Genomic DNA, 25,758 nt, shown 5'->3' with positions numbered 1-25,758 from the left:
ATAAATATAGGATAATTAAATATGCGATGCCTTTCACAGCGACCCATTTCAGAATTTTCACTTCCAAACAAGTGAAGTTTGCCTGCCATATGTGTTCTGTTTTACTCACAGATATAATTCAAACAGTTTTAGAAACTTCAGAGTGTTTTCTATCCAATAGTAATAATAATATGCATATTATATGATCTAGGACAGAGTACGAGCCCGTTTAATTTGGGCACCAATTCATCCAAAAGTGAAAATGTCGCCCCCTATCCCAAACAGTGCCAACAATGCCATAGTGCTGGGAGCTAACCAACCATGTTCAATGTTAGCTAGCTAACATTACGATCTAACTAGAAAAGCAAATGGCTCTGGGAAACAAATAACATCAGCTAGGGAGCCAGTCAGCTAACTTTAGTTAGCTAGTTAACAGTACACTTTAGCTTGAAATGAAACCACTTTCTGTCAAAATTAGAATATGTGTAATATCTGAAAATGTAGCTAGCTGACGCTAAACTATTTACCTGTATACATCGTGTGTGAACGCGTCTCCCTGTCAGGAATGCCATGCCACATTTTCCCCTCGTTTGAAGATGTAATCCAGAGACAGGTGTTTTCTGTAGCTATCATACTCTAATTCCACTGATTTCAAAATGGGATCCTCCAGAAAGTGGAGAGCCACACTTATGCAGCTCCACTACACAATACATTTTTTAAAAAGCTGTGTTTGACAGGATTACCAACACAGACTGACAAGCTTCTATGGCAGACCAATCCAAACTCCTCTCTCGGAATGTCTAGCCCACCCATTATCTCAGCGAATCATGGCTAGTGGGAAGGTTACTCACTTTTTCTGTGGCTTAACCAACAACGCTCGTAATTTAACAATTTTAATCGTATTTTCAGATCGCATACAAGTTTAAGGCACAAGCGTTTTGATTAACACATTTTTTTACGTTAAAATGGCTCTCCTGTGAAGTTGTGACTTGCGACACACACCAAGTTCCCTGAATCGGGTCACACACAGTGCAATGCATTCTGTAGGCCCTGGTCTAAAGTAGTGCACTATATAGGGAATAGGGTGCCAGCCCTGGTCTAAAGTAGTACACTATATAGGGAATTAGGGTGCCAGCCCTGGTCTAAAGTAGTACACTATATAGGGAATAGTGTGCCAGTCCTGGTCAAAAGTAGTACACCATATAGGGAATAGTGTGCCAGTCCTGGTCAAAAGTAGTGCACTATATAGGGAATAGAGGGAAGCAGAGATGTTTGCTCCGGTACTTTGCCTCTCGTTTTAGCCTGAATGTGTTAAAGAAGGTAGAGAAAATGGAGGGATACTGTAATGTAAAAGGAAGAGGGAAAATGGAGGATGAGGAATGTGTAAACTGGTCGGGTCATCCAGATAAAACTGGGATGGATGGTGATTTTAGCATGTAAATCTTGGGGCCAGCAAAGCCACAACACTAAACAATACATTCATTGCACTACAACGGTGACAAACGGTGCCCACAAACTGTTAGGGCCTACATAAAGCTGTCCCAACATCTTACCGCTGCTACACCTGGTTAAAAGCCTTTTCCGGCAGGGAAACAGTTAATTCAGCATCATTTACTGCCTTTTAAAAAACATAGCTGATATGGCTGACTTGCTTAAACAAATGTGGTTTCTAATGACAATTGAGATGGGCAAACTATGGAATAAGGGGACGACGAGTGTATAAGAGGTCATCCGGACATTAATGAGTGAGTTAGGACGGACGTCAATGTAACTGTGTTCAGCACTTTTGAAATGTACAGCGACAGAATTCAGAACATGGGCTGTTCTTACAGTGTTCTCCCTGTACACCAAGTCAGAACCGTAGGATAAATAAAGGGGGCATATAAGCAGACAATGAAAGCTCTTACAATATTCAATGATTATATTTCTTTTAAACAGGCTATAGGCTACATGTGCACCACCAAGTCAGAACAGTAGGAGAAGTTAGGAGGGGGAAATAGACCAAATTATTAGGGTGAGGCACATGGGCTACTAACAGCTTACTACACAACATACACTTAGTATTACTTTCTTAGCTACAGTATACACATCTCCCTGGCATATTACATAATTTATGCAGCTACACACAAGACATTTTTGGACTCATCTTGCTGTGCTCACTTGAACAGGAAGTGGCGCGACGGTCCTTTGTGGGCAAATTTTGTCATCAAAGAAAGACAAAGAGGCCGGATTTACAATTCCGAGTTGGATGACCGTTCAAAATGTATTTTCTCAGTCTGAGCTCGTTTGCTCCCGACTTCCCAGTTCCAATGTTTGCAGTTAGCCACTGTCACCCATTCCTTCCAAACCACTCATTGTTGAATTTGCTATTTTCAACTTGTTGAGTAATTAGGCAAAAAAATGTGGGGCTCAAAACAGGTGGGGCTGACGGGTCATTGAAGTGTTCTCATTAGAGGGGAGAGAGAGTGGGGGAGAGAGAGTGGGGGAGAGAGAGTGGGGGAGAGAGAGTGGGGGAGAGAGAGTGGGGGAGAGAGAGTGGGGGAGAGAGAGTGGGGGAGAGAGAGTGGGGGAGAGAGAGAGTGGGGGAGAGAGAGAGAGAGAGTGGGGGAGAGAGAGAGAGAGAGAGAGTGGGGGAGAGAGAGAGAGGGGGAGAGAAAGAGGGAGAGAAAGAGAGAGGGGGAGAGAAAGAGGGAGAGGGGGAGCGAGGGGGAGAGCGAAAGAGAGAGAGGTGAATAGATAGATGATCTGTGATTTTTTTTTTTTTTAAGCTTGTGAGCAGAGAGTGGGAGAGGAAGAGGAGGCGAGAGTCGCTATTGGAAGGCCAACGAGTTCGTTGTTTATTATGGTTGTCTGTTCACTCGAGGGTCCGTCAAGGTTTTTGGTGGAACAAAAACCTTACCCTCAGAACTATTTCTCATCATTTGTTGTTAATCTACGTGTGGTAGATTAGATTTTATTGATTGTTGAGTGCCTTCAGAAAGGATTCACGCTCTCTGTAAGGTCCCTCATTCGAACAGTGCATTTCAAACACTGGTTCAACCACAAATACCTCGGAAAGAAGCCTTGAGAGACCCATTAGTAATAAATTGGCAGACCTTGAACGTCCCTTTGAGCACGGTGAAGTTATTAACTACACTTTGGATGGTGTGTCAATACACCCAGATACAGGCGTCCTTCCTATAACTCAGTTCAATGTAAAGCATTTGGGGTTAAATATCTGTGATTGTATAAAACTGAAGATAGATCAACAGTTTAGTTACTCCACAATACTAACCTAATTGACAGAGTGAAAAGGAAGCCTGTATAAAATAATTTTTTTGTTGTTGGAATAAGGAAAAACTGCAATAACAAAAAAATGTGGCCAACAAATTAACTTGGTCCTGAATCCAATACAACCCATCACTGAGTATCACTCGTCATATTTTCAAGCGTGGTGGTAGCTGCATCATGTTATGGGTATGCTTGTCATCGGAAAGGACTAGGGAGGACTAATAGAGCTAAGCAACAGAATAAAGCACAGGCTAAATCCCAGAGGAAAACCTGGTTGTCTGGTTTCCATCAGACACTGGGAGACATTCACATTTCAGCAGAACAAATAACTAAAAACACAAGACCAAATGTACACTAGAGTTGCTGACCAAGAAGATGTAGAATGTTCCTGAGTAGGGTAGTTACCATAACCACCATGGGGCACTCTGTTGACAACGTTGACATCAGCAAAACGCTCGCCCACACAACGCCATACACGCTGTGTACCATCTGCCCGGTACAGTTCAACCCGGGATTCATCCATGAAGAGCACACTTCTCCAGTGTGCCAGTGGCCATCGAAGGGGAGCATTTGCCCACTGAAGTCGGTTACGACGCCGAACTGCAGTCAGGTCAAGAACCTGGTGAGGAAGACGAGCACGCAGATGAGCTTCCCTGAGACGGATTCTGACAGTTTGTGCAGAAATTCTTTGGTTGTGCAAAACCCACAGTGGATCTTGCAGGTGAAGAAGCCGGAGGTGAGGTCCTGGACTGGCGTGGTTACATGTATTCTGCTGTTGTGAGGCCGGTTGGACGTACTACCAAATTCTCTAAAACGACATTGGAGGCGGCTTATGGTAGAGAAATGAACATTCAATTCTCTGGCAACAGCTCTGGTGGACATTCCTGCAGTCAGCATGCCCATTGAACACTCCCTCACCATCTGTAGCATTGTGTTGTGACTGCACATTTTTAAGTGGCCTTTTACTGTCCCCCAGCACAAGGTGCACCTGTGTAGTGATCATGCTGTTTAATCAGCTTCTTGATATGCTACACCTGTCAGGTAGATGGATTATCTTGGCAAAGGAGAAATGCTCACTAACAGGGATGTAAACAAATTTGTTCACAACATCTTAAGAGGAATACGCTTTTTTTGTGTATATGGAACATTTTCTGGGATCTTTTTATTTAAGCTCATAAAACACTTTACATGTTGAGTTTATACTTCGGTTATGTGTATGTGTGTGTGCGTAAGTAAATAGTGTTTCTCTCTCTCTCTCCCAGGTACCAGTGGCCCAGGAGTTGGTAGACTTTTCTCCAGTGTACCGATGCCTCCACATCTATACCGTTCTGGTGAGTTCTACCCATTCTCCTCTCCTTTACTTTGAGACATTCTCAATTCGGATTTTGCTAATTCCTCCGTCCTCTCCTTGCCTGCATTTTTTTGGGGGGGGAAAAGGTTGAAGGTAATCGAGGAGTATCGTTTTTAAATTTGTCCATGCTTTTTGTCAGAGAAAACGAAAGCTGAAACAAAAAGGGTGTGTGGCAGAACTCTTCCACAAAATACTCGGGTAGAATACACATGACTATCCTCGATGAAACGTGGCTATCGAGGAGGGGAGGAGCCTCTTCTGTTCGCCTACTAACTAATTGACATATTCTTGACCACTGTTCAGGTCATATAGGAGAGAGGACAGAGGAGTTGAGGAGAGGAGCCTCTTCTGTTCGCCTACTAACTAATTGACATATCCTTGACCACTGTTCAGGTCATGGAGGAGAGAGGACAGAGGAGTTGAGGAGAGGAGCCTCTTCTGTTCGCCTACTAACTAATTGACATATCCTTGACCACTGTTCAGGTCATGGAGGAGAGAGGAAGGAAGGGGTGGAGGAGAGGACGGTCTTTTGCACAAATGAGAATCTCCTCCATTCATCTCTCAATTTGTTTTTTTATATATCTGATGAACCAAACATTTTCTTATTTTAAATATTCATATCATATCCACAAGTGATTTTTCTGCATGCGTTCCCCAATTGGACTGAATTAATTGACACCTTAGTAGTTTAATAGACCGCACCCCTTCAAGCACATCCCCTCCACAGGATTGCCTCCACCAGTAACACAACATTATTAGTGGCAGCAGACGGTTTTGGTTGAAGCCTGGTGTACTTGTTACAGCCTAAGGGAGGTGCTGTTTGATACCGCAGGCCTTTACTGTGTGTGTGTGTGTGTCTGAACTTGTTTAGATTAAAGGAGAAACCGTAGTTTACAATGAGTTATAGAAGGGCTTCCTGTCTGTTTAGTTGTTCAAGACTCTGTGTGTGTGTGTGTGTGAACTTGTTCAGATTAAAGGAGAAACCGTAGTTTACAATGAGTTATAGAAGGGCTTCCTGTCTGTTTAGTTGATCTGGTCTGAACCACGGACTATAATAATAAACAGCACATATCATCTTTTAGTCGACTGTACTACAGAGACATGCTACTGTTTACTATAGGGACTGAGAGGGAGGAAGGGGGCGAGGGAGGAATGGGGGAATGGGGGGAAGGGAGGAATGGAGGAATGAATGGGGAGGGGGGAATGGAGGGAGGGAGAGGGAGGAATGGAGCGGGGAATGGAGGGAGGAATGGGGAGAGGGGAATGGAGGGAGGGAGGAATGGAGGAATGAATGGGGAGAGGGGAATGGAGGGAGGGAGAGGGAGAGAGTAATGTAGGAATGAATGGGGAGGTGGGAATGGAGGGAGGGGGGAATGGAGGGAGGGGGGAATGGAGGGAGGGGGGAATGGAGGGAGGGAGGAATGGAGATGGGGAGGAAGGAAGGAAGGGAGATGGAGGAATGAAGCGGGGAATGGAGGGGGAAAAATGTGGAGGAAGCGGAATAGATTACTGCACCTGTACATAGCCCATCTATAATTTAGCCCAAACAACTACCTCTTTACCTACTGTATTCATTTATTTTGCTCCTTTGCACCCCATTATTTCTATCTCTACTTTGCACCTTCTTCCACTGCAAACCAACCATTCCAGTGTTATTTTTTTTACTTGCTATATTGTATTTACTTCGCCACCATGGCCTTTTTATATATTTTTTTATTTATTTATATATATTTTTTTTTTGCCTTCACCTCCCTTATCTCACCTCACTTGCTCATATTGTATATAGACTTATTTTCACTGTATTATTGACTGTATGTTTGTTTTACTCCATGTGTAACTATGTGTTGTTGTATGTGTCGAACTGCTTTGCTTTATCTTGGCCAGGTCGCAATTGTAAATGAGAACGTGTTCTCAATTTGCCTACCTGGTTAAATAAAGGTGAAATAAAAAAATAAATAAATAGGGAGGGAGGAATGGAGAGAGAGATAGGTGAGGGAGGAATGGAGAGAGAGATAGGGAGGGAGGAATGGAGAGAGATAGGGAGGGAGGAATGGAGAGAGAGATAGGGAGGGAGGAATGGAGAGAGAGATAGGAGGGAGGAATGGAGAGAGAGAGGGAGGGAGGAATGGAGAGAGAGAGAGGGAGGGAGGAATGGAGAGAGAGGGAGGGAGGGAGGAATGGAGAGAGAGGGAGGGAGGGAGGAATGGAGAGAGAGATAGGGAGGGAGGAATGGAGAGAGAGATAGGGAGGGAGGAATGGAGAGAGAGATAGGGAGGGAGGAATGGAGAGAGAGATAGGGAGGGAGGAATGGAGAGAGAGATAGGGAGGGAGGAATGGAGAGAGAGATAGGGAGGGAGGAATGGAGAGAGAGATAGGGAGGGAGGAATGGAGAGAGAGATAGGGAGGGAGGAATGGAGAGAGAGATAGGGAGGGAGGAATGGAGAGAGAGATAGGGAGGGAGGAATGGAGAGAGAGATAGGGAGGGAGGAATGGAGAGAGAGATAGGGAGGGAGGAATGGAGAGAGAGATAGGGAGGGAGGAATGGAGAGAGAGATAGGGAGGGAGGAATGGAGAGAGAGATAGGGAGGGAGGAATGGAGAGAGAGGGAGGGAGGGAGGAATGGAGAGAGAGGGAGGGAGGGAGGAATGGAGAGAGAGGGAGGGAGGGAGGAATGGAGAGAGAGGGAGGGAGGGAGGAATGGAGAGAGAGGGAGGGAGGGAGGAATGGAGAGAGAGGGAGGGAGGGAGGAATGGAGAGAGAGGGAGGGAGGGAGGAATGGAGAGAGAGGGAGGGAGGGAGGAATGGAGAGGGAGGGAGGGAGGGAGGGAGGAATGGAGAGGGAGGGAGAGAGGGAGGGAGGAATGGAGAGAGAGGGAGGGAGGGAGGAATGGAGAGAGAGGGAGGGAGGGAGGAATGGAGAGAGAGGGAGGGAGGGAGGAATGGAGAGAGGGAGGGAGGGAGGAATGGAGAGAGAGGGAGGGAGGGAGGAATGGAGAGAGAGGGAGGGAGGGAGGAATGGAGAGAGAGGGAGGGAGGGAGGAATGGAGAGAGAGGGAGGGAGGGAGGAATGGAGAGAGAGAGGGAGGGAGGGAGGAATGGAGAGAGAGGGAGGGAGGGAGGAATGGAGAGAGAGGGAGGGAGGGAGGAATGGAGAGAGAGATAGGGAGGGAGGAATGGAGAGAGAGGGAGGGAGGGAGGGAGGAATGGAGAGAGAGGGAGAGAGGGAGGGAGGAATGGAGAGAGAGGGAGGGAGGGAGGAATGGAGAGGGAGGGAGAGGGAGGAATGGAGAGAGAGGGAGGGAGGGAGGAATGGAGAGAGAGGGAGGGAGGGAGGAATGGAGAGGGAGGGAGGGAGGGAGGAATGGAGAGAGAGATAGGGAGGGAGGAATGGAGAGAGAGATAGGAGGGAGGAATGGAGAGGGAGGGAGGGAGGAATGGAGAGGGAGGGAGAGGGAGGAATGGAGAGGGAGGGAGAGGGAGGAATGGAGAGAGAGGGAGGGAGGGAGGAATGGAGAGAGAGGGAGGGAGGGAGGAATGGAGAGAGAGATAGGGAGGGAGGAATGGAGAGAGAGATAGGGAGGGAGGAATGGAGAGAGAGGGAGGGAGGGAGGAATGGAGAGAGAGGGAGGGAGGAGGGAGGAATGGAGAGAGAGGGAGGGAGGGAGGGAGGAATGGAGAGAGAGGGAGGGAGGGAGGGAGGAATGGAGAGAGAGGGAGGGAGGGAGGAATGGAGAGGGAGGGAGGGAGGGAGGGAGGAATGGAGAGAGAGGGAGGGAGGGAGGAATGGAGAGAGAGGGAGGGAGGGAGGAATGGAGAGAGAGGGAGGGAGGGAGGAATGGAGAGAGAGGGAGGGAGGGAGGAATGGAGAGAGAGGGAGGGAGGGAGGAATGGAGAGAGAGGGAGGGAGGGAGGAATGGAGAGAGAGGGAGGGAGGGAGGAATGGAGAGAGAGGGAGGGAGGGAGGAATGGAGAGAGAGGGAGGGAGGGAGGAATGGAGAGAGAGGGAGGGAGGGAGGAATGGAGAGAGAGGGAGGGAGGGAGGAATGGAGAGAGAGGGAGGGAGGGAGGAATGGATGAGAGAGGGAGGGAGGGAGGAATGGAGGAGAGGAGGGAGGGAGGGAGGAATGGAGAGAGAGGGAGGAATGGAGAGAGAGGGAGGGAGGAATGGAGGGAGGAATGGAGAGAGAGAGAGGGAGGAATGGAGGGAGGAATGGAGAGAGAGAGAGGGAGGGAGGGAGGAATGGAGAGAGAGAGAGGGAGGGAGGGAGGAATGGAGAGAGAGAGAGGGAGGGAGGGAGGAATGGAGAGAGAGAGAGGGAGGGAGGGGAGGAATGGAGAGAGAGGGAGGGAGGGAGGAATGGAGAGAGAGGGAGGGAGGGAGGAATGGAGAGAGAGATAGGGAGGGAGGAATGGAGAGAGAGATAGGGAGGGAGGAATGGAGAGAGAGGGAGGGAGGGAGGAATGGAGAGAGAGGGAGGGAGGGAGGGAGGAATGGAGAGAGAGGGAGGGAGGGAGGGAGGAATGGAGAGAGAGGGAGGGAGGGAGGGAGGAATGGAGAGAGGGAGGGAGGGAGGAATGGAGAGGGAGGGAGGGAGGGAGGGAGGAATGGAGAGAGAGGGAGGGAGGGAGGAATGGAGAGAGAGGGAGGGAGGGAGGAATGGAGAGAGAGGGAGGGAGGGAGGAATGGAGGAGAGAGGGAGGGAGGGAGGAATGGAGAGAGAGGGAGGGAGGGAGGAATGGAGAGAGAGGGAGGGAGGGAGGAATGGAGAGAGAGGGAGGGGAGGGAGGAATGGAGAGAGAGGGAGGGAGGGAGGAATGGAGAGAGAGGGAGGGAGGGAGGAATGGAGAGAGAGGGAGGGAGGGAGGAATGGAGAGAGAGGGAGGGAGGGAGGAATGGAGAGAGAGGGAGGGAGGGAGGAATGGAGAGAGAGGGAGGGAGGGAGGACTGGAGAGAGAGGGAGGAATGGAGAGAGAGGGAGGGAGGAATGGAGGGAGGAATGGAGAGAGAGAGAGGGAGGAATGGAGGGAGGAATGGAGAGCGAGAGAGGGAGGGAGGGAGGAATGGAGAGAGAGAGAGGGAGGGAGGGAGGAATGGAGAGAGAGAGAGGGAGGGAGGGAGGAATGGAGAGAGAGAGAGGGAGGGAGGGAGGAATGGCAGAGAGAGCGAGGGAGGGAGGGAGGGGAGGAATGGAGAGAGAGGGAGGGCGGGAGGGCGGAATGGAGAGAGAGGGCGGGAGGGAGGGAGGCCTGGAGAGAGCGGGAGGGAGGGAGGGAGGAATGGAGAGAGAGGGAGGGAGGGAGGAATGGAGAGGGAGGGAGGGGAGGGAGGAATGGAGAGAGAGATAGGGAGGGAGGAATGGAGAGAGAGAGAGGGAGGGAGGAATGGAGAGAGAGGGAGGGAGGGAGGAATGGAGAGAGAGGAGGGAGGGAGGAATGGAGAGGGCGGGAGGGGAGGGAGGAATGGAGAGCGAGGGAGGGAGGGAGGACATGGCGAGCGCGGGAGGGCGGGAGGAATGGAGAGAGAGGGAGGGCGGGAGGAATGGCGAGCGCGGAGGGAGGCGGCAGGAGCGAGGGAGGGCATGGAGAGAGAGGGAGGGAGGGAGGAATGGAGCGAGCGGGAGGGAGGGCGGAATGGCGAGCGAGGGAGGGCGGGAGGCCTGGAGCGCGCGGGAGGGAGGGCGGAATGGAGAGAGAGGGAGGGAGGGAGGCCTGGCGCGAGCGGGGGAGGGAGGGCGGCAGAGGCGAGCGGAGGGCGGGCGGCATGGCGCGAGAGGGCGGGCGGGAGGCCTGGCGCGCGCGGGCGGCGGGCGGCCAGGCATGCGCGCGAGAGGGCGGGCGGCAGGCCATGGCGCGAGCGGGCGGGCGGGAGGAATGGCGAGAGAGGGAGGGAGGGAGGACTGGAGAGAGCGGGAGGGAGGGAGGAATGGAGAGAGAGGGAGGGAGGGAGGACTGGCGCGAGAGGGCGGGCGGGCGGCATGGAGAGAGCGGGAGGGAGGGAGGAATGGAGAGAGAGGGAGGGAGGGGAGGAATGGCGAGGCGGGCGGCCAGGCGCGCGCGGGAGGCGGGCGGCCAGGCGCGCGCGGGCGGAGAGCGAGCGGGAGGGAGGGCGGAATGGAGAGAGGAGGGAGAGGAGAGAGAGTGGAGGGCGGGAGTGGCGGGATGGCTGAGAGGGAGGGAGGGCGGGATGGCGAGCGCGAGGGCGGGCGGGCGGAATGGAGAGCGAGAGAGGGAGGGAGGGAGGCCATGGCGCGCGCGCGGGCGGGAGGGAGGCATGGCGCGAGAGAGAGGGCGGGCGGGCGGGCAGGGATGCGAGGATGAGACGGGCGAGGAGGGAGGGAGGCGGCATGGAGCGCGAGGAGCGAGGCGGAGGGAGGCCAGGAGCGCGCGAGGAGGGAGGGCGGAATGGAGAGCGCGGGAGGGAGGGAGGCCATGGCGCGGAGAGGGCGGGAGGGCGGGCCTGGAGCGAGCGGGCGGGCGGGAGGCATGGCGCGCGAGGGAGGGCGGGAGGCATGGAGAGCGCGGGAGGGAGGGAGGCATGGAGAGAGCGGGAGGGCGGGAGGCCAGGCGCGCGAGGGCGGGAGGGCGGCCATGAGCGCGCGGGCGGGCGGGCGGCCATGGAGAGAGAGGGAGGGAGGGAGGAATGGAGCGCGCGGGCGGGCGGGAGGAATGGAGAGAGAGGGAGGGAGGGCGCGAGGGAGGTGGAGGGAGCGCGAGGGCGGGCATGGAGCGCGAGGGAGGGCGATGGAGAGAGAGGGAGGGATGGAGAGAGAGGGAGGAATGGAGAGAGAGGGAGGAATGGAGAGAGAGGGAGGAATGGAGAGAGAGGGAGGAATGGAGCGCGCGGGCGGCCTGGCGAGCGCGGGCGGCCTGGAGAGAGCGGGAGGCATGGCGAGCGGGCGGGAGGGAGGAATGGAGAGAGAGAGAGGGAGGGAGGGAGGAATGGCGAGGGAGAGAGGGCGGGCGGGAGGAATGGAGAGAGCGAGCGGGAGGGCGGGCGGAATGGAGAGAGAGAGGGAGGAGGGAGGGATGGCAGGCGAGCGCGGGCGGGAGGGCGGACTGGAGAGAGAGCGAGGGCGGGCGGGAGGACTGGCGCGGAGGAGAGGGCGGGAGGGAGGCCTGGCGCGGGCGCGGGCGGGAGGGCAGGCATGGAGAGGGAGCGCGCGGAGGCGGAGGGGCATGGCGAGAGAGGGAGGGAGGGAGGAATGGCGAGAGCGCGGGAGGCCGGACTGGAGCGCGCGCGGGAGGGAGGGAGGGCGGCCATGGAGAGGGAGCGAGAGAGGGAGGGAGGCATGGCGAGGAGAGAGCGCGCGGAGCGGCGGCATGGCGCGAGCGCGGGAGCGGGCGGGCAGGAGCGCGCGAGAGCGGGCGAGGCGGCCTGGCGCGCGAGCGCGGGGCGCGGAGGACTGGCGAGAGCGGGCGGGCGGGAGGCATGGAGCGCGCGCGCGGGCGGCCTGGCGAGCGCGCGCGGGCGGTGCGCGGGCGGCCATGGCGCGGGCGGGCGCGGGCGGCCATGGAGCGAGCGGGCGCGGGCGGCCATGGCGAGCGAGGGAGCGGGCGGAATGGATGAGAGAGGGAGAGGAGAGGAATGGAGAGCGCGGGCGCGCGGTGCGCGGCAGCGCGCGGGCGCGGGCGGCCATGGCGCGCGAGGGCGAGGGCGGCCAGGCGCGCGAGGGACTGGAGAGGGCGGGAGCGGGCGGCATGGCGCGCGCGGGCGCGGGCGGCCATGGAGCGAGCGGAGGGAGGGCGGGCGGCTGCGCGCGCGCGGGCGGGAGGACTGGCGAGGGCGCGCGCGCGGGCGGGCGGACATGGAGCGGGCGAGCGCGGGCGGGCGGCATGGCGAGGGAGCGCGAGCGGGCGGGGCAGGCATGGCGCGCGCGAGCGAGGGCGGGCGGACTGGCGCGCGAGAGCGGGAGGGCGGCATGGAGCGCGAGCGCGGGAGGGAGGCCATGGCGCGCGCGCGCGGGCGGGAGGCCTGGAGCGCGCGAGAGGGCGGGAGGGCGGCATGGCGAGCGCGGGAGGGAGGGCGGCATGGAGCGCGAGCGCGGGCGGGCGGGCGGCATGGCGGCGAGCGCGCGGGCGGGCGGGCGGCATGGAGCGAGCGCGCGGGCGGGCGGGCGGCATGGCGCGCGCGCGCGGGCGGGCGGGGGAATGGCGAGAGAGAGCGGGCGGGCTGGGAGGCCGAGAGAGCGCGGGCGGGAGGGCGGAAGCGCGCGAGAGGCGAGGCGGGCGGCAGCGCGCGAGCGGGAGGGCGGGAGGCCATGGCGCGCGCGGGCGGGAGGGCGGCCTGGAGCGAGCGGGCGGGCGGGAGGCATGGAGAGAGAGAGAGGGCGGGAGGGAGGCCATGGCGCGAGCGAGCGGGCGGGAGGGAGGCATGGAGCGCGCGCGCGGGCGGGAGGGCGGGAGGGCGGCCATGGAGCGCGCGGGCGGGAGGCCTGGGAGCGGGCGGGCGGGCGGCCATGGCGAGGGCGGGAGGGCGGCCATGGCGCGGCGAGGCGAGGCATGGCGAGGCGAGGGCGGGCGGAATGGAGCGAGGAGGGAGGGAGGCATGGCGAGCGCGGGCGGGCGGCCAGGCGAGCGCGAGGAGGGAGGAATGGAGAGAGAGGGCGGGAGGACTGGAGCGAGCGGGCGGGCGGCCTGGAGCCCGCGGGCGGGCGGCATGGAGCGAGAGGGCGGGAGGCCATGGCGAGCGAGGGCGGGCGGCCATGGCGAGAGAGGGAGGGAGGACTGGAGCGAGAGGGAGGGCGGAATGGAGAGGGAGGGAGGGAGGAATGGAGAGAGAGGGAGGGAGGAATGGCGCGAGCGGGAGGGCGGCATGGCGCGGGCGGGCGGGCGGACTGCCGAGCGCGGGAGGGCGGACTGGCGCGCGCGGGAGGGCGGAATGGAGGAGCGCGGGAGGGCGGCCATGGCGCGCGAGGGCGGGCGGCCTGGCGAGCGAGGGCGGGCGGCCATGCGCGCGCGGGAGGGCGGCCATGGCGAGCGAGGGAGGGAGGACTGGCGAGCGCGGGAGGGCGGACTCGAGCGCGAGCGGCGGGAGGCCATGGGCGCGCGCGCGCGGGCGGCCTGGCGCGCGCGGCGGGCGGCCATGGCGAGCGAGAGAGGGAGGAATGGAGAGAGAGCGAGGGAGGAATGGAGAGAGAGAGAGGGAGGCCATGGCGCGCGCGAGCGGGCGGAATGGCGAGAGAGCGAGGGCGGCAATGGAGAGCGCGAGCGGGCGGCATGGAGCGAGAGGGAGGGAGGAATGGAGAGAGAGGGAGGGAGGAATGGAGCGAGAGGGAGGGCGGACTGGCGAGAGCGGCGGGCGGCATGGAGAGAGAGGGAGGGAGGCATGGAGAGAGAGGGAGGAGGAATGGAGAGAGAGAGGGCGGGCGGCCATGGCGAGGCGAGGGCGGGCAGGAATGGAGAGGGAGGGAGGGAGGAATGGCGCGGGAGGGCGGGCGGAATGGCGAGGGCGGGAGGGCGGCCATGGCGCGAGGGCGGGAGGCATGGCGAGCGAGGGCGGGCGGCATGGCGCGCGAGGGCGGGCGGCATGGCGCGCGCGGGCGGGCGGAATGGAGAGAGAGGGAGGGAGGAATGGAGAGAGAGGGAGGGAGGAATGGAGAGAGAGGGAGGGAGGAATGGAGAGAGAGGGAGGGAGGAATGGAGAGAGAGGGAGGGAGGCCTGGCGAGGCGGGCGGGCGGCATGGCGCGGGCGGGAGGGAGGAATGGCGAGGCGAGGGCGGGAGGGCGGGCCAGAGCGCGGGCGGGCGGGCGGCCAGAGCTGCGAGCGGGAGGGCGGCCATGGCGAGCGAGGGAGGGCGGCCTGGAGCGAGAGGGAGGGCGGCCTGGAGAGCGAGGGCGGGCGGCATGGCGAGAGAGGGAGGGAGGAATGGCGCGCGCGGGCGGGCGGCCATGGCGCGGGCGGGCGGGCGGCATGGCGCGCGAGGGCGGGCGGCATGGAGCGAGCGGGCGGGAGGAATGGAGCGCGAGGGCGGGAGGACTGGCGCGAGCGGGAGGGCGGAATGGAGCGCGCGGGCGGGAGGCCATGGCGCGCGAGGGCGGGCGGCATGGCGCGCGAGGGCGGGCGGCCTGGAGCGAGAGGGAGGGAGGAATGGAGCGAGCGGGCGGGCGGCCATGGCGCGCGCGGGAGGGCGGACTGGAGCGGGCGGGCGGGCGGCATGGAGAGGGCGGGCGGGCGGCCTGGCGAGGGCGGGAGGGCGGCATGGCGCGGGCGGGGCGGGAGGAATGGAGAGGGCGGGCGGGAGGAATGGAGAGGGAGGACTGGAGAGGGAGGGCGCGGGAGGCCTGGCGCGGGGCGGGAGCGGGCGGCCTGGCGAGGGCGGGCGAGGGCGGCAATGGCGCGGGAGGGGCGCGGGAGGCATGGCGAGGGCGGGAGCGGGAGGCCATGGCGAGGGCGGGAGCGGGCAGGCCTGGAGCGGGCGGGAGCGGGAGGCCTGGAGCGGGCGGGCGAGGGAGGACTGGCGAGGGAGGGCGCGGGCGGCCTGGAGAGGGCGGGCGCGGGCGGAATGGAGCGGGCGGGAGAGGGAGGCATGGAGCGGGCGGGCGCGGGAGGCCATGGCGAGGGAGGGCGAGGGCGGAATGGAGCGGGCGGGAGCGGGAGGCATGGAGCGCGGCGGGCGAGGGCGGAATGGAGAGGGAGGGAGAGCGCGAGGCATGGAGCGGGAGGGCGCGGGAGGCATGGCGCGGGAGGGCGCGGGCGGCCATGGCGCGCGAGGGCGCGGGAGGCATGGCGCGAGAGGGCGGGCGGCCATGGCGCGCGCGGGAGGGCGGACTGGCGCGCGCGCGAGGCGGACTGGCGAGCGCGCGAGGGCGGCCTGGCGCGCGCGCGCGGGCGGCCATGGCGCGCGCGCGCGGGCGGCCATGGCGCGCGCGCGCGCGGGCGGCCTGGCGCGCGCGCGCGCGGGCGGCCATGGCGCGCGCGCGCGCGGGCGGCCTGGCGCGCGCGGGCGCGGGAGGCCTGGCGCGCGAGGGGCGCGCGCGGGCGGCCATGGCGCGCGCGGGCGCGCGCGGGCGGCCTGGCGCGCGCGGGCGAGCGCGGGCGGCCATGGCGCGCGCGGGCGCGAGCGGGCGGCATGGCGCGCGCGGGCGCGCGCGGGCGGCCATGGCGCGCGAGGGCGGCATGGCGCGCGCGGGCGGCCATGGCGCGCGCGGGGCGGCCTGGCGCGAGCGCGCGCGAGAGGGCGGCCTGGCGCGCGCGCGCGCGCGCGGGCGGCCTGGCGCGCGCGCGCGCGCGCGAGAGGGAGGCATGGCGCGCGCGCGCGCGCGCGCGGGCGGCCATGGCGCGCGCGCGCGCGCGCGGGCGGCCATGGCGCGCGCGCGCGCGCGAGGGAGGCCATGGCGCGAGCGCGCGCGCGCGGGCGGAATGGCGCGCGAGCGCGCGAGGGCGGCCTGGCGCGCGCGCGCGCGCGCGGGCGGCCATGGCGCGCGCGCGAGCGCGCGGGCGGCCATGCCATGGCGCGCGCGCGAGAGCGGGAGGACTGACTGGCGCGCGCGCGCGCGCGGGCGGCCATGCCATGGCGAGCGCGCGAGCGCGGGCGGCCTGCCTGGCGGGGGCGGGCGGCCATGCCATGGCGGGGGAGGGCGGCCTGCATGGCGGGGGCGGGCGGACTGCATGGAGGGGGCGGGCGGCCATGCATGGCGGGGGCGGGCGGCCTGCCTGGCGGGGGCGGGCGGCCATGCATGGCGGGGGCGGGCGGACTGGCTGGCGGGGGCGGGCGGCCTGGATGGAGCGGGAGGGCGGGCGGCCTGCCTGGCGCGGGCGGGCGGCATGACTGGCGAGGGCGGGCGGGCGGGCGGACATGCATGGAGCGGGAGGGCGGGAGGCCTGCATGGCGCGGGAGGGCGGGCGGCCTGGCTGGCGCGGGCGGGCGGCCATGGCTGGAGCGGGCGGCATGACCGGAGGGGGGCCTGGCGCGGGGGCGGGAGGGCGGGGGGGCATGGCGCGGGGGCGGGCGGGCGGCCGGCATGGCGCTCGGGCGGCATGGCGACCCCGGGCGGGGGGCCAGCAATGGCGGGACCGGGAGGGCGCGGGCGGGAGGCATGGGGCCGCGGGCCATGCGTACCGCGCGGGCGGCATGGCGCGCTGAGGGCGCGGGCATGGGGGGCCATGGCGCGGGCGCGCCCATGGAGGGCGCGGTCGCGAGCTGTGCCGCGCGGGCGGGCTGGCGCGAGGGCTGATGTCCGCTTGGGCCCCGTCTCGGTCAGGGACGACGCCGGTGACTGGGCCCCGACTAGGTCAGGGACGCCGCAGGTGTCTGGTTGACTGGGCCACGACTAGGTCCGGGCCGAAGCAGGTGACTGGGCCACGTCTATGTCCGGGACGACGCAGGTGTCTGGGTTGACTGGGCCACGACTAGGTCAGGGACAAACAAAGCAGGTTACTGGGCCACGACTAGGTCAGGGATGAAGCAGGGTCTGGTTTGACTGGGCCACGACTAGGTCAGGGACGAAGCAGGTGTCTGGGTTGACTGGGCCACAACTAGGTCCGGGACGAAGCAGGTGTCTGGGTTGACTGGACCACGACTAGGTCTGGGACAAAGCAGGTGACTGGGCCACAACTAGGTCAGGGACGAAGCAGGTGTCTGGTTGACTGGGCCACGACTAGGTCAGGGACGAAGCAGGTGACTGGGCCACGTCTATGTCAGGGACGAAGCAGGTGTCTGGGTTGACTGGGCCACGACTAGGTCAGGGACAAACAAAGCAGGTTACTGGGCCACGACTAGGTCAGGGATGAAGCAGGGTCTGGTTTGACTGGGCCACGACTAGGTCAGGGACGAAGCAGGTGTCTGGGTTGACTGGGCCACAACTAGGTCCGGGACGAAGCAGGTGTCTGGGTTGACTGGGCCACGACTAGGTCAGGGACAAAGCAGGTGACTGGGCCACGACTAGGTCAGGGACAAAGCAGGTGACTGGGCCACAACTAGGTCAGGGACGAAGCAGGTGTCTGGTTGACTGGGCCACGACTAGGTCAGGGACGAAGCAGGTGACTGGGCCACGTCTATGTCATGGACGAAGCAGGTGTCTGGGTTGACTGGGCCACGACTAGGTCAGGGATGAAGCAGGGTCTGGTTTGACTGGGCCACGACTAGGTCAGGGACAAAGCAGGTGACTGGGTCACAAATAGGTCATGGACGAAGCAGGTGTCTCGGTTGACTGGGTCAAGAATAGGTCAGGGACGAAGCAGGTGTCTGGGTTGACTTGGCCACGTCTAGGTTATGGACGAAGCAGGTGTCTCGGTTGACTGGGTCACGAATAGGTCAGGTACGAAGCAGGTGTCTGGGTTGACTTGGCCACGTCTAGGTCAGGGACGAAGCAGGTGTCTGGGTTGACTTGGCCACGTCTAGGTCAGGGACGAAACTGGTGACTGGGTCACGACTAGGTTCAGGGACGAATCTGGTGACTGGGCCACGACTAGGTCAGGGACGAAGCAGGTGACTGGGCCACGACTAGGTCATGGACGAAGCAGGTGTCTCGGTTGACTGGGTCACGACTAGGTCAGGGATGAAGCAGGTGACTGGGCCACGTCTATGTCAGGGACGAAGCAGGTGACTGGGCCACGACTAGGTCATGGACGAAGCAGGTGTCTCGGTTGACTGGGTCACGACTAGGTCAGGGACGAAGCAGGTGACTGGGCCACGACTAGGTAATGGACGAAGCAGGTGTCTCGGTTGACTGGGTCACGACTAGGTCAGGGACGAAGCAGGTGACTGGGCCACGACTAGGTCATGGACGAAGCAGGTGTCTCGGTTGACTGGGTCACGACTAGGTCAGGGACGAAGCAGGTGACTGGGCCACGACTAGGTCATGGACGAAGCAGGTGTCTCGGTTGACTGGGTCACGACTAGGTCAGGGACGAAGCCGGTGACTGGGCCACGATTAGGTCATGGACGAAGCAGGTGTCTCGGTTGACTGGGTCACGACTAGGTCAGGGACGAAGCAGGTGACTGGGTCACGACTAGGTTCAGGGACGAAGCAGGTGACTGGGTCACGACTAGGTTCAGGGACGAAGCAGTGGTCTGGTTTTGTGTGTGTGTTTGTAGGGGTTGTGACCGGGGCAGGGCGGTCAGAAGAGAGGAGGCATGGGGTCTGGCAAGGTGTCTGATTGGAGGCTGTGCCGGTGTGTGTAGACAGGGTGTCTGGGTTAAGAGAGCTCTGGGGACAGAATCATCGAGGGAACGGAAGAGCATGAACTTCGTGAGGAAGGACAGAGAGCTAGGGAGGAGGAGGAGGAGGAGGAGGGACGATACAGAGGTTATAGCAAGGCTAAGTTGAGAGACAGACAGGGCAAGGAAGGAAAGGGGGAGAGACGGAGGGAGGGAAGATAGGGGAGGTCACAGCAAGGACGAGAGCGACTGAGCGTCGAAGATAGGGACAGGGGGCTAGGGGGAGAGAGTGCGCGCACAGAAGGGTTAAAGTGAGGGCGAGAGTGAGGTGGAGGACAGGGAAGGGGAATGGCTGACCGATGGAGTAAGTTTGGTAGCTAGATAGGGAAAGAAAAGAGGGAAAGGGAGTAAGGAATGAGAGAGGGAGATGTGGAGGAGGAGAGGAGATGTAGAGAGAGTTGTCAGGAGGAGACTGAGTGCATGAGACTGAGGAGTGTTGGAGAGTTGAAAAAGTGGAGGGGTTGCCTCTGGGGTTGGAAAAGTGGAGGGGTTGCCTCTGGGGTTGAATAAGTGGAGGGGTTGTCTCTGGGGTTGGAAAAGTGGAGGGGTTGTCCCTGGGGTTGGAAAAGTGGAGGGGTTGTCCCTGGGGTTGGAAAAGTGGAGGGGTTGTCCCTGGGGTTGGAAAAGTGGAGGGGTTGTCCCTGGGGTTGGAAAGTGCACGAGAGAGTGGAGGAGGAGGAGAGAAAGTGAATGGAAGGAAAGGGGGGGGGGGGTGTTGAAATGTGTGACCTCCTCAACCTCAGCTTCACTTTCTTTTCCCCCTCCCGTTCCCTCGTTTGTTTTGGTTCCTGCCAGCGTTCATGTTTGTTTAGTTATGTTGTTCGTTACCATTTTTATTTTCTTTCTCTCCTGTTTTTTGTCCTTTGTTTCAGCCTTCACACACACACACACACACACACACACACACACACACACACACACACACACACACACACACACACACACACACACACACACAGAGAGAGGCACACACACAGAGAGAGGCACACACACAGAGAGAGAGAAAAGTGGGTTGGTCGTGACCCCATGGAGAACTGCTGTTAGGCCGGTCAGTCCTAAGTGGATGCCAAGGGTGATAGAACAGAGAGCTGCCACCACACACACAATGAAATGAACTGAACTCCACACACACACACACACACACACACACACACACACACACACACACACACACACACACACACACACACACACACACACACACACACACACACACACACACACACACACACACTCACACTCACACAGATAACGTTACAGATGTTTATTCCAGATAATAACACGATACTCAGAAAAATAAACATTTAAATAATTTCCTAATTATTATACATTTCATCTTTATTGTTGATATGATTTAAATATTTATTGATTAGTAAATATTTTCTCCCATTAGAGTACAGACGAGTACTTCTACTAAACCAGACGGGTACTTCTACTACACCAGACGGGTACTTCTACTACACCAGACGGGTACTTCTCCTACACCAGACGGGTACTTCTCCTACACCAGACGGGTACTTCTACTAAACCTGACGGGTACTTCTACTAAACCTGACGGGTACTTCTACTAAACCTGACGGGTACTTCTACTAAACCAGACGGGTACTTCTACTAAACCAGACGGGTACTTCTACTAAACCTGACGGGTACTTCTACTAAACCTGACGGGTACTTCTACTAAACCTGACGGGTACTTCTACTAAACCAGACGGGTACTTCTACTAAACCAGACGGGTACTTCTACTAAACCAGACGGGTACTTCTACTAAACCAGACGGGTACTTCTACTAAACCTGCCGGGTACTTCTACTAAACCTGCCGGGTACTTCTACTAAACCTGACGGGTACTTCTACTAAACCTGACGGGTACTTCTACTAAACCAGACGGGTACTTCTACTAAACCTGACGGGTACTTCTACTACACCAGACGGGTACTTCTACTCGACCTGACGGGTACTTCTGCTAAACCAGACGGGTACTTCTGCTAAACCAGACGGGTACTTCTGCTAAACCAGACGGGTACTTCTACCACACCAGACGGGTACTTCTACCACACCAGACGGGTACTTCTACTACACCAGACGGGTACTTCTACTACACCAGACGGGTACTTCTACTACACCAGACGGGTACTTCTACTACACCAGACGGGTACTTCTACTACACCAGACGGGTACTTCTACTACACCAGACGGGTACTTCTACTACACCAGACGGGTACTTCTACTACACCAGACGGGTACTTCTACTCGACCTGACGGGTACTTCTGCTAAACCAGACGGGTACTTCTGCTAAACCAGACGGGTACTTCTGCTAAACCAGACGGGTACTTCTACTACACCAGACGGGTACTTCTACTACACCAGACGGGTACTTCTACTACACCAGACGGGTACTTCTACTACACCAGACGGGTACTTCTACTACACCAGACGGGTACTTCTACTACACCAGACGGGTACTTCTACTACACCAGACGGGTACTTCTACTACACCAGACGGGTACTTCTACTACACCAGACGGGTACTTCTACTACACCAGACGGGTACTTCTACTCGACCAGACGGGTACTTCTACTCGACCCGACGGGTACTTCTACTCGACCCGACGGGTACTTCTACTCGACCCGGCGGGTACTTCTACTCGACCCGGCGGGTACTTCTACTCGACCCGGCGGGTACTTCTACTCGACCCGGCGGGTACTTCTACTCGACCCGGCGGGTACTTCTACTCGACCCTGCGGGTACTTCTACTCGACCCGGCGGGTACTTCTACTCGACCCGGCGGGTACTTCTACTCGACCCGGCGGGTACTTCTACTCGACCCGGCGGGTACTTCTACTCGACCCGGCGGGTACGTCTACCCGACCCGGCGGGTACGTCTACCCGACCAGGCGAGGTCGTCTACTAGAAGAAAAAGAAACGCACACCTATTTAGGCAAGGTGCTGGCTAGCGGAGTAGAACACCTATTTAGGCGAGGTGCTGGCCAGCGGAGTAGAACACCTATTTAGGAGAGGTGCTGGCCAGCGGAGTAGAACACCTATTTAGGCGAGGTGCTGGCCAGCGGAGTAGAACACCTATTTAGGAGAGGTGCTGGCCAGCGGAGTAGAACACCTGTTTAGGAGAGGTGCTGGCCAGCGGAGTAGAACACCTATTTAGGCGAGGTGCTGGCCAGCGGAGTAGAACACCTATTTAGGCGAGGTGCTGGCTAGCGGAGTAGAACACCTATTTAGGCGAGGTGCTGGCTAGCGGAGTAGAACACCTATTTAGGCGAGGTGCTGGCTAGCGGAGTAGAACACCTATTTAGGCGAGGTGCTGGCCAGCGGAGTAGAACACCTATTTAGGCGAGGTGCTGGCCAGCGGAGTAGAACACCTATTTAGGCGAGGTGCTGGCTAGCGGAGTAGAACACCTATTTAGGCGAGGTGCTGGCTAGCGGAGTAGAACACCTATTTAGGCGAGGTGCAGGCCGGCGGAGTAGAACACCTATTTAGGCGAGGTGCCGGCCAGCGGAGTAGAACACCTATTTAGACGAGGTGCTGGCTAGCGGAGTAGAACACTTATTTTGGCGAGGTGCTGGCTAGCGGAGTAGAACACCTATTTAGGCGAGGTGCTGGCCAGCGGAGTAGAACACCTATTTAGGCGAGGTGCTGGCTAGCGGAGTAGAACACCTGTTTAGGCGAGGTGCTGGCCAGCGGAGTAGAACACCTATTTAGGCGAGGTGCTGGCTAGCGGAGTAGAACACCTATTTAGGCGAGGTGCTGGCCAGCGGAGTAGAACACCTGTTTAGGACGAGGTGCTGGCCAGCGGAGTAGAACACCTATTTAGGCGAGGTGCTGGCCAGCGGAGTAGAACACCTATTTAGGCGAGGTGCTGGCTAGCGGAGTAGAACACCTGTTTAGGAGAGGTGCTGGCTAGCGGAGTAGAACATCTGTTTAGGAGAGGTGCTGGCTAGCGGAGTAGAACACCTGTTTAGGAGAGGTGCTGGCTAGCGGAGTAGAACACCTGTTTAGGAGAGGTGCTGGCTAGCGGAGTAGAACACCTGTTTAGGCGAGGTGCTGGCTAGCGGAGTAGAACACCTGTTTAGACGAGGTGCTGGCTAGCGGAGTAGAACACCTGTTTAGACGAGGTGCTGGCTAGCGGAGTAGAACACCTATTTAGACGAGGTGCTGGCTAGCGGAGTAGAACACCTATGTAGGCGAGGTGCTGGCTAGCGGAGTAGAACACCTATTTAGACGAGGTGCTGGCTAGCGGAGTAGAACACCTATGTAGGCGAGGTGCTGGCTAGCGGAGTAGAAAACTTGAAAATAATGGAGAGCCGCACACTCTAGGAGCTCAGATGCAAAAATGTAATAACCAACGTTTCGACAGACAAGCTGTCTTCATCAGGGTGTAATCACAAACACTGCGGTACGACTCGTTTATATAGTGTCAAAAGACACACAGGTGTCTGTCATCATGGCCAAGAGTGGCCTAATATCATTGGTTCATTCTCAAATATTAAAAAGGTCATAGTACGTCTCCTAGACCCAGACGAGGACTTCTTCTAGAACATTTTGGGTTTCTTATTCGGAACATGATGGCTCGTTATGTGATTGACACCTGGAGGTTGGACAAGTGTGTGTGTGTGTGTGTTCGTGCCTGTATTATTTAACGGTCGGTGAAGCGGAGTGAAGGGTTCTTCGTGTGTTTCTCGTTTGGTCTGATCTGAGGGGAAACTCCATGTAGGGCCAACCTGTTGTTTACATTCATCCTAATTTCTATCAGATTTGAGTGTGTGTTGGTGTTCTGTGTGTGTGTGTGTGTGTGTGTGTGTACAAGAGAACAAAGGCATATTGTTCAGGTCCAGTCTTCACCATCATGGATAATATGGTGGAATTTAAACATGGGGCGAGAGACGGAGAGAGAGAGAGGAGAAAACAAAATGAATGTCTTGATTGGAAATGGGATTCTACTTCCAGGTTTTGTGTGTTGTCTTTGTGTTTTGTGTCTTGAGTCTGTGTGTGTGGTTTGTGTGTGTGTGTGTGTGTGTGGTTTGTGTCTTTGTGTGTGTTTCCCAACTGGTAACACTGTGCTAACGAGCCCCCCCCCCCCCCCCCCCCCCCCCACTAAGATGTCTGTTGGTCTGTCTGGCACTAGAGGACATTCCAGGATCCAGAGACTCCATTCTGTTCATGACTGGAGATATCTGCCTGAGAGCCTGTAGTCATCAGTAACGTGGCACTGCTCTTGTGTTTGGAGCTGTGTGTGTGGTTGGATGAGTGTGTGTGTGTGTGTGGTTGGATGAGTGTGTGTGTGTGGTTGGTTGGACGATTTGGAGAGGCGTGCCTGTATTATTAAACAATAGTTTAAGCAGAGTGAAGGTTTCTTGGTGGTAGTGTGAGGAAATACAGCCACACGATAGCTGTACCCTCCCCTGAGGGTCTTCTTGACCTCTGTCTACACCCCACACTCCAGAGTGTTAGTGTTGTGTATCTGACTTTATGGAGGTTGTCCAGTCAGCTTCACGGCCTGTATTGAAGTTTACACCTCTTAGTAGAACTACTCTGGAGAACTCCCTGCCCCTCTAGCCTCCCTGCCCCTCTAGCCTCCCTGCCCCTCTAGCCTCCCTGCCCCTCTAGCCTCCCTGCCCCTCTAGCCTCCATGCCCCTCTAGCCTCCCTGCCCCTCTAGCCTCCCTGCCCCTCTAGCCTCCCTGCCCCTCTAGCCTCCCTGCCCCTCTAGCCTCCATGCCCCTCTAGCAGCCTCTCACTCACTCATCCATCCACTCCACCCTTTCCCCTCTTACCCCTTTCCCCTCTCCCTGTCTCCCTCTCGTTCTCCCCTGTCTCCCTCTCGTTCTCCCCCGTCTCCCTCTCGTTCTCCCCCGTCTCCCTCTCGTTCTCCCCCGTCTCCCTCTCGTTCTCCCCCGTCTCCCTCTCGTTCTCCCCCGTCTCCCTCTCGTTCTCCCCCCGTCTCCCTCTCGTTCTCCCCCGTCTCCCTCTCGTTCTCCCCCGTCTCCCTCTCGTTCTCCCCCGTCTCCCTCTCGTTCTCCCCCGTCTCCCTCTCGTTCTCCCCCGTCTCTCTCTCGCTCTCCCCCGTCTCCCTCTCGCTCTCCCCCGTCTCCCTCTCGTTCTCCCCCGTCTCCCTCTCGTTCTCCCCCGTCTCCCTCTCGTTCTCCCCCGTCTCCCTCTCGTTCTCCCCCCGTCTCCCTCTCGTTCTCCCCCGTCTCCCTCTCGTTCTCCCCCGTCTCCCTCTCGTTCTCCCCCGTCTCCCTCTCGTTCTCCCCCGTCTCCCTCTCGTTCTCCCCCGTCTCCCTCTCGTTCTCCCCCCGTCTCTCTCTCGCTCTCCCCCGTCTCCCTCTCGCTCTCCCCCGTCTCCCTCTCGCTCTCCCCCGTCTCCCTCTCGTTCTCCCCCGTCTCCCTCTCGCTCTCCCCCCGTCTCCCTCTCGTTCTCCCCCCGTCTCCCTCTCGTTCTCCCCCGTCTCCCTCTCGTTCTCCCCCCGTCTCCCTCTCGTTCTCCCCCGTCTCCCTCTCGTTCTCCCCCGTCTCCCTCTCGTTCTCCCCCGTCTCCCTCTCGTTCTCCCCCGTCTCCCTCTCGTTCTCCCCCGTCTCCCTCTCGTTCTCCCCCGTCTCCCTCTCGTTCTCCCCCCGTCTCCCTCTCGTTCTCCCCCCGTCTCCCTCTCGTTCTCCCCCGTCTCCCTCTCGTTCTCCCCCGTCTCCCTCTCGTTCTCCCCCCGTCTCCCTCTCGTTCTCCCCCGTCTCCCTCTCGTTCTCCCCCGTCTCCCTCTCGTTCTCCCCCGTCTCCCTCTCGTTCTCCCCCGTCTCCCTCTCTCTCTGATGGACTGCAGTGGTATGTCTCTTCAATAGACATTCTTCTCATTGAGAGAACTGCCAAGGTGCTGAAAAGCATTCCTCCAAGGTCCTAATTTTTCTTAGGAAATTCAACAGTTTACGGTCTTCAATCAGATCTCGATTTGAATGTATTTTATTGGAAACATTTTTCATTGTAACAGCACAC

General features: G+C 59.1%; 1 protein-coding gene across 1 annotated transcript in view; it reads left to right on the top strand.

Moving 5' to 3' along the window:
* Nucleotides 1–25,758, top strand: part of exoc6b (exocyst complex component 6B) — a 178,021-nt gene that overhangs the window by 58,476 nt on the left and 93,787 nt on the right. Inside the window, exon 8 of the mRNA XM_055911912.1 lies at nucleotides 4,512–4,580. Within this exon, the coding sequence (XP_055767887.1) occupies nucleotides 4,512–4,580 (69 nt within the window). The remainder of the gene's footprint in view (nucleotides 1–4,511; nucleotides 4,581–25,758) is intronic.

Source organism: Salvelinus fontinalis, unplaced genomic scaffold (genome assembly GCF_029448725.1).
Source record: "Salvelinus fontinalis isolate EN_2023a unplaced genomic scaffold, ASM2944872v1 scaffold_0106, whole genome shotgun sequence".
Lineage (NCBI taxonomy): Eukaryota > Metazoa > Chordata > Actinopteri > Salmoniformes > Salmonidae > Salvelinus > Salvelinus fontinalis.
This window is presented reverse-complemented; position numbering and strand designations above follow the sequence as displayed.